The sequence below is a fragment of the Sinocyclocheilus anshuiensis genome, unplaced genomic scaffold (genome assembly GCF_001515605.1).
Source record: "Sinocyclocheilus anshuiensis isolate Anshui unplaced genomic scaffold, SAMN03320099.WGS_v1.1 scaffold3935, whole genome shotgun sequence".
Classification (NCBI taxonomy): domain Eukaryota; kingdom Metazoa; phylum Chordata; class Actinopteri; order Cypriniformes; family Cyprinidae; genus Sinocyclocheilus; species Sinocyclocheilus anshuiensis.
Genome location: NW_015557061.1, coordinates 50792 through 59456, shown reverse-complemented (window position 1 = coordinate 59456; position 8665 = coordinate 50792). Strand labels below are relative to the sequence as shown.

Below are 8665 nucleotides of genomic sequence, written 5' to 3'. Positions count from 1 at the left end.
GTATGCTAAATATGAATATATAAACAAGTTTATTTGCACAGTACCTATAACTGCGCTTTGCATCTGCTGATTGCTGTTCGAGATTGACATGCTAAATGGCCGACTGACCAGGTACACTCTCATTCATTTCGTTCACGAACGAGATATGTACCAGTTCGGTCATTTCGTTCACGAACAAGATATGTACCAGTTCGGTCATTTCATTCACGAATGAGATATAGCAGTTCATTCAACTCGTTCACGAACGACATGTACCAGTTCGGTCATTTCATTCACGAACGAGAAGATCTCTCGATCTCGTTCAGACTCAAAAGAAACTCGTTCAGTGAAGGGCGTATTCGTTCACTACATTCAACAAATCACATGCTCCGTCACATCTCAAACTCGAAGGCTATTGGCTCGAGGTTTAGTCATTCTTTGACAGGATGAAACAGTCCACAGAGCTACCCGGTTCACTGATCTGCGCATGCGCTGCCAATAGCGCCGCGCTGCTCTGGAGGGAGGAATTTCAGTGAACGAGAAATATGAGTCAATGGATTACGTGAACGAGAATGATTCGTTCACCTAAAAGATTTGTTCAAAAAGAACGATTCGTTCACTGTGCCTTCACACTAGAGTTCACGGTACGTCAAATACAGGTGCGTTGCACATCCATTGAGATGAACTGAAAAATAGCACAGATCGCTTGACGGAGAGTGAAACTCTGAAGCGCTCAGTCAGAGAGTGTTCGGCGAGTGAAAGTATATCTGTGCTACACTTATACTCAGCCTCCAACTCACACACTGGCGAGTAAAATCTGAGAATGTATTAGCCATTGGCTAATATTAGACATCATTTAGTCGCCCAGAGTGAAGATTAGTCGCATATGCGAGTGATTTACTCGCAATGTAGAGGGGTTGTCTCTAATATTTCTCTCTAATAGTGTTGGTTTAGTATATATATAGTTTATATAGTAAATATATACTGTCGGCGGTGTGCCTGTGTTTTTATTATAATACTTGCCAGAACTTTCTTCTTTCTGTTTGACCAATATGATCAGATAAAAGATGGGTTAGGTTATTCAAGACATTATCATAGCCACATAATGGTCATTTTTACTACATCATGATGAATTGTTTTGGGGCTGTGTCTCTGTTTGTGTTTTGAAGGGAAGAAACTTTTGTACTGTTATTCGTTGCCTGAGCTATTGATTTAGAATTCATGAGGAAACAGACTGGTGTTGTGTCTGGTATCAATCCAACTGTACTGTACAAGAGCACGTTTTATATGTTTGTGTGAGTACTGGTGGCTGATATGTTCATTAAATGTACATTGAATAATTTGGCAGATGCTTCCATCCAAAGGGACTTAAAAATGAGGAAAAACATAGTAATTTACTAGGGATGCACCGAAATGAAAATTCTTGGCCGAAGCCGAACACTGTTTTTCGCATTTTTCCCCCATGTAAGCCTATTTTGCCTTTTTTTTTTTTCACCATTGCATTAATTAAATAGCCAAAATGTGTTTTTTACTGTTTTGTCCTGCTTTTCAAATAAAAAAATCAATTACAAAACAACAATTGAAAAATATTTACTTAACACTGAACATTTTTTTTAACATTCTAGCAGACATTATACCAACAAAACACAATTTCGATTAAAAATTAATAAGTTAGTAAAATAATATTTTTTGGCCATTTTTCAGACCCCCTTCTTGAAGCAGGTATGTATTTTTTACTGTACAAAGCAGAAGAGAATTCTCTTAAAACATTAGAATATATTACAGATCCCAATTTGAACATTGTGTGAATGTTATAATACATGTATTAATAGAGCTGTTGTAGGGTAATTATTATTATCATTATTATTGTCTTTATTTTATTTTACAGAACGACTAAAATTACAATACTATCATTTATGAATGTTGATGGAGTTGTTGCTTTTTCTCAGCTTTTATTTTGGCAGAAACCCGCAGGAAGATCTCAGCGCTTCTTTTTGTTGACACCAGCAGCAGATTTATAAATGATTCTCATTACCAATTTGGGAAGATGTTTGTCGCACGTATCACATTGTCACATGCCTTTAAAAAACTCACTAAATGTTACTGAGCAACTGACGAGTAACAAGTTCAGCGCAGATTTTCCTCGCTTTGGACCCTGAACCCTGGCGCCGCGAGCTCGTGCAGCGCTTCAGAATACATGCAATCCGTGCGTGCATTAGAAAATATAACATTCTGCAGTTTATTTACTAATCGTTTGAAGCCATTTCGCGATTTCAATCATCATACCTAACCACCAGCATCAGCCACCTCTTCATCTCATCTGAGACGTGAGTCTCTCGCTGTCGGTGCTTCATGCTTGTAATGATTTCTGCATCTTTCTCTGATAGTTTTAAATGCTTTCACACTGCCGATGTTTGCTGCATTAGTGCATGCCTCTTTGATCGCATTAGTCATTGTTCGGTGCTTATTCGGCAGAACACCGAAAGAGATTTTTTTGCTATTTTCGGCCGAATAATTTCGGTTGCCGAACATTCGGTGCATCCCTATAATTAACCATACAGAAGCAACATTATTAGCAGGAATATTGGGTTTCGGGAGTAAATCAGAAGCGTAACCATGGAAAGGCAGACAGAAGTGTTTGGGAATTGGCCAAAAGTGGATTTTTTTGTTGTCTTTTATATATGGCTGTAGATGAATTCCTTGTCGATAGATGAGTTCATTGAGTTTGGAAACTTCCCATAGGGAATTTATGGGACGGTGTGTTCTGTGTCTCATCTATAGCCTTCAAGACGTTCATTTCCGTGTCATCAGTCAAGTGTTTCACTCAATATCACACGTTAATGCCATTGTGTTTTTCTTTCTCCTCTAGTTCATCTGAAACGCCACTTCATGTTCCGGAACCACTTGTGTCTGGTCTTCGAGATGTTGTCCTATAACCTGTACGACCTGCTGAGGAACACCAATTTCCGCGGTGTGTCTCTGAACCTGACGCGCAAGTTTGCTCAGCAGCTGTGCACCGCGCTGCTCTTCCTGGCCACGCCTGAGCTGAGCATCATCCACTGTGACCTCAAACCCGAGAACATCTTGCTCTGCAACCCCAAGAGATCTGCCATCAAGATCGTGGACTTCGGGAGCTCCTGTCAGCTGGGACAGCGGGTGAGACTGCTGCAGTCCGGTCGATGTGCTCAGAGTTTGTCATTTCCCATGTTGATTTGAGTCGGTTTGTGTTTGACTGCTCCTCAAACCTCATTCAGTAACACGGCCGTATGTGTCCTCAGATATACCAGTACATCCAGAGCCGGTTCTACCGCTCGCCCGAGGTGCTGCTGGGAATGCCGTACGATCTGGCCATTGACATGTGGTCTCTGGGCTGCATCCTGGTGGAGATGCACAGCGGGGAGCCTATGTTCAGCGGCGCTAACGAGGTGAGTCCTGACCTGAACCCATGCTCCTGTAGTCCGAGGTGCTCGACAGGCGGCACACATCCGGCAGTTACAGGTGTATATTTGTTTAAATTGTTGTCAGATTAAATCAGTTCAGCGGAAGCAAAACTTCATGCCAGTGATACTGAAGGATGTTGCTGCCTTAGAAATTATGTTTTGTGCTGTACCTTGGCTGGTTTAGGCCTGTCATGGATAAATATGACCATAAAAGCAAAAATGATTCATTTAATAATTCAAATCAAATGATTCGTTCAAACTGGCTGATTCAATTGGAAACAAAGCTTTATGAATGGATCATTGAAACATTGGCTCACTCAATTCGTTCAGAGGCAGCCCTGGTTATACTGGATCCATGCATTCAGTCTTAAAGTGACAGCAGCCTAATAATCTGTCATTTAATGTCAATCAAACAACAAAAGACAAAGAGAAAAATCACTCACTGCTCTTGACTGAATAACTTTAGCAAAGATTCATCTAGATTTAATTTACACCGTGAAGACTATGCAGTGTTATTTCACATTTGTTTACATTTCTGCCATATTTCTTACCTGAATACTACCATTAGACCTACCTGAAAAACATAAAGCACGATTTATTTGAGTCTTTGTTCTGTCATATTTGTGATGTTGCTTGTAATTTGTATGTTTTTTCTTATTTTATTATAAGACCGCTTACTTGTCTTTAATAATGTTTGAACTTTATATCAGTCAAGCTAGTAGTTTTTGCTATGGTCCTGAAAATTTGAATTTTACTAGCATCTCAAATGTTGGTGCTGTAACAGCCTTATTAGAATACAAGGCTCAAAAACAATGAAAACAAGACATTTTTGCATCACTGAATATTTTGTCAGAGCAAGTGAAAATCTGCAGCACTGGTCCGAGCCGGCCGGTATAAACACATGATTAGCGCTGGGATGTAGTCGTCGATGTACCGTCTGTGATGGGTGTTTTGTTGGCAGGTCGACCAGATGAATAAAATCGTGGAGGTGTTGGGTGTCCCTCCCAATCATATTCTGGAGCAGGCGTCTAAAGCCAGGAAGTTCTTTGAGAAGATGTCTGACAGCACGTGGTGTGTGAAGAAGACCAAAGATGGCAAAAGGGTGCGGTTCTTTCTTTACATTGATCTGCCAGCTGTCTCTGTTTGATGCAGTGACACTGACACTTCTCGTCTCTCCCGTGCGCAGTATAAACCCGCAGGCTCCCGGAAGCTGCACAGTATTTTGGGCGTGGAGGCGGGTGGCCCCGGCGGGCGGAGAGCCGGTGAGTCGGGTCACGCCGTCGCAGACTACCTGAAGTTCAAAGACCTGATCCTGCGGATGCTGGACTACGACCCCAAGACCCGCATCCAGCCATATTACGCTCTGCAGCACAGCTTCTTCAAGAAGACCGCTGATGAAGGCACCAACACCAGCAGCAGCGTCTCCACGAGTCCGGCGCTGGAGCAGTCGCAGTCGTCCGGAACCACGTCCAGCACCTCCTCCAGCTCAGGTCAGAGAGGATGGCCGTGGTCACGCACTGATGTGAGACCATGAGTTCTGCTGTCACTGACTCGAAGCGCTGTGTGTTTGCAGGAGGATCGTCTGGAACGAGCACCAGCGGCCGCGCCCGCTCCGACCCGACCCATCAGCACCGGCACAGCGGAGGACACTTCAGTGCAGCGGTGAGCATGGACTGTCACAACCTCTGCCCGCAGGTGCCCACCACACACACACACACGCACAATCATGACCCTGCCACAGCTGAGCCCTATTACACGCATACACCTGACAGTAGGGCTGTCACTAACCATCATTTTGGTAATCGAGTAATCAGTCGATTATTCTTTATAATTAATTATTTTTTGGGGGGGTAAAAAAAATAGACCAAAGCGAACAATAGCCTTTAAAATTACTTAAATTACAGCAATGAGGCAATAATAATTAGTTCAAACAAAAGCAAGTAATCATAGTTTTATTGAACAAAACTGGTAAAATACATAATATATTATAAACAATAGAGCTAATGTACATTATGCGTTATAACAAATGCCTGCAGAGGTGCCAGCGGCCTTGTTTTTACACTTTACAGCGTGATCTAATCCTTGTTTAATATTGACTAAACAACATTTAATTCAAATGACCACTTAATCTTTAATATCTGGCCACTTCTTTACGACAGAAATGCTACAGCCACGGTCATTTCTGGACTCAGAGCGAGGTTTGGAGCATTTATTTTGAAATTGCGATGAACAGCAGCATATTGAGAAAGATATTGCTGTATTCTCAAATGATTTCACTTATAAATCTGATGAAATGATGCATGTTGTGTTCCCAGATGAGCGTTATAATAAACCCAAACTCACAGCATATGCAGAGATGGCGTTTGAGACGCTCCACACACATGTAAATGATAACAGTTTGTGCGGAGCAGCATTTACTGTGAATCGAGCCGCTCTGAGCCACTGAAAACACTGGAATCTGATCACAATCTGCTGGCTTGAACACAGTGTCACACTTCACTCTGAATCACAGCAGCAGATGATATACTTTTGCAGTTTGATAAGCACACTAAGCCATATCACGCTTTTATTATGAGACTGTTGGGCCGTCAGTCTAGATAATTCATGGGAAACTCTGGGTAAAGAACTAGCCACTGGATTTGATCGTTCGTGAGATTCATCACCTCAGATCTTTGACAGACATTCAGAGTTTGGATTGAGACACTCCGTAACGTCAACTAGATTCCAGTTCGATTTTGTTTGTTTTAGATGACAGTCTCTTCCTGTCTTGGCCACATTAAATGAAATGTTTGAGTGCTGCGGTTCTACATCAGACCTCATAAAGCCGCTCGAGTGAACACTAGACCTGCACTAGACATGCAGTGCATGTATAGCCATTTGGTTTTACTAACAGAGGGTTTGACTGAGAATGTGCCAGTTTGTTGGCTGCATGATTTAACGAGCTGGGATGTTGATCTGTGTCTGTGCTCTTCCTCAGGCGAGACAGGGCTTCGCTCCGGCGCTGGGTTGGGTGGGAGGAGACGGACTCCAGCAGGCGGCCGGAGAGACGCACCCCGTCCAGGAGACCACCTTCCACGTGCCGCCACACCAGCCCAAGGCTCTGCACCCCCATCATCACCACCACCACCACCACCCGCCGCAGCAGCACGCCCCGGGCCCCGCCAGGCCCCGGCCCCGCCTCTACTCGCCCTCTCACAGCACCTCCACGCAGGACTCCATGGAGGTGACCCACGGCCACCTCTCCATGACCTCGCTGTCTTCCTCCGCCTCGTCCTCGTCCACGTCCTCGTCCTCCACCGGGAACCATCACTACTCTTACCAGAGCCGCCTGGGCTTCGGCCACAACGGCAGCATGACTTTGGGACTGGGTGCCTTCTCCAACCCGCGGCAGGAGACGGGCGTGCCGGGCCACCCCTCGAACTCTGGGCCGGGCCACTACATAGCTGAGACTCACATGGGCCTGCGGCCGGGCCTGGAGCGCGAGGAGTCGCCCATGGCGGGCGTGTGCGTGCAGCAGAGCTCGGTGGCCAGCTCCTGACTATCCTAGCCTGAGAGCGTGCGTTTGTTGGGATTAAAGCTGCTGGAACGGGATGAGAGCCGCCCGCGGACGCTTGACACGAGGCTTTCCTCCTCTGACCTTTGCTTCTGTTCTCCGATTCTCAGATGGTTTCAGATGCTCGTGCGCACGGAAGCGAGAGCGTCATGGCCGACCCACCCCAATCCCCCCACCGCGCTCGCGTCTTTTCTTCTTCACGTCGTGTGCTTCGAGCAGAGCTTTCCCAGAGTGCAATGAGACCCCTGTGACGGGCGCGTGCGGCCGCGGGCAGCGCTTCTTTAAAATGGCCTTATCGTTACGGACTGAATTAAGACGAGCCGGACGTTTCTTCTTCAAGTGACAAAAGCTTTCATGTATTTTTGACGTGCGAACACCCTTCATTCACAACACGCCAGAACAGAACGGTGATCCGAGGCATTTCTTCACTAGAGATACGCAGGACTGACGGTATCAGCGACGGCCGTGTCCCTTCCTGCTCTTCTGTTGTGCTCGGCATGTGTGTTTTACTTTGGCCCTTTCGCTTTTTGATTTGGCTTCATGATTATGCTGTGAATTTTACACCACTTTTGTTTCTCCCTTTTGATAATTTATTGTACCAAAGGCGTTTTTTTTATAGAACATAGATGTCTGTAACCAATAATGTAGCAGTTCTGCACTTTGAAGCAAAGGTGTGTGTCATGTCAGTAAACGACTGTCAGAACTGGAAGTGATGTTTGATGTGGCGGAGAGCCCAATCCTGGACGCCATCGCTTACGAAATTCTGTCGCTCTGTTTTTCTTTCTCTTCATTTCCTCTTACCAGACGGCGGCGGCACGAGCTGCAAGCGTTTCCCGTCGGGGGTTTTGTGTTGATTCGGCTCTCACGGGACGGTGGACGCGGATGCTGCGAGCTGCTCGGCTGGTCCCAGAGCAGCTGGACAGTCGGAGATCCTCTCGAATCTCACGCAACGAAAGCAATCCGGCAGAGACCGGGAGGGAGACGGGCTGCTCTCGATCGCTCGCTCTCTCCGTCCGTCTGCGTGCGCGGTGGTGACGGGTGCGAGCGGGCGCACGGTTCTTTAGGGTTCCTGTGGTCACGGCATACAGAGGGAGTCCATGAAACAGGCTTCAGGTCTTTACTTTGTGACCCCATTTTAATAGCTGAAATAGAATTTATGTACATATTTATATTTTTTTAATAAAGGAAGTTTAGAACTCACTACTTTTTTCCTAATGGTATTTTGAGTACATTTACGTCAACTTGGTAACATGCAGTGGAATTTTTCTGTGGTAGTCAATGGGTATCAGTGCTTCCAGGCCAAAGTAGTTGACGACGATGACGACGCTAGTACAAATGCAAAACTCTAGGGTTGAAGCGGGACGGAGAGTAGATCTTCATACTTTAATCTTCTAGACAGGGTATCGTGTGTGGATGTGTGTCCCACTCAGAACGGCATCGGGCGGCGCTTCACATGTTCGTATACTCCAGCGCTGACGTAGTATACATAGTACAGAAAGTAATTTTCTGTTTAGTTGTTCTTACGGCACACGCCTTCAATAAATGGGTCCATTTGAAAGCAGAAATCGGCTGTGGCAAACGGGGAGTGTGTGTGTGTGTGTGTGTTCAGTGACTCTGTGTGTGTGAGTGTGAGTGTGAGTGAGTGTGTGTGTGTGTGTGAGAGAGTGTGTGAGTGTGTGTGTGTGTGTGTGTG

General features: G+C 45.4%; 1 protein-coding gene across 5 annotated transcripts in view; it reads left to right on the top strand.

The window, feature by feature from the left end:
* The window catches only part of LOC107676490 (dual specificity tyrosine-phosphorylation-regulated kinase 1A-like), an 18426-nt gene extending 10364 nt beyond the window's left edge, over window positions 1-8062 (top strand). For 2 of the 5 annotated variants that reach the window (XM_016471046.1, XM_016471045.1), the window contains 6 exons: window positions 2849-3135; window positions 3258-3404; window positions 4381-4521; window positions 4606-4909; window positions 4993-5114; window positions 6397-8062. In XM_016471046.1, coding sequence (XP_016326532.1) covers window positions 2849-3135; window positions 3258-3404; window positions 4381-4521; window positions 4606-4909; window positions 4993-5114; window positions 6397-6957 — 1562 coding nt within the window. In that variant the 3' untranslated portion in view covers window positions 6958-8062. The remainder of the gene's footprint in view (window positions 1-2848; window positions 3136-3257; window positions 3405-4380; window positions 4522-4605; window positions 4910-4992; window positions 5115-6396) is intronic. The other 3 variants (XR_001632748.1, XR_001632747.1, XM_016471047.1) reach the window with 3 other exon arrangements.
* Window positions 8063-8665: the final 603 nt, after the last annotated feature.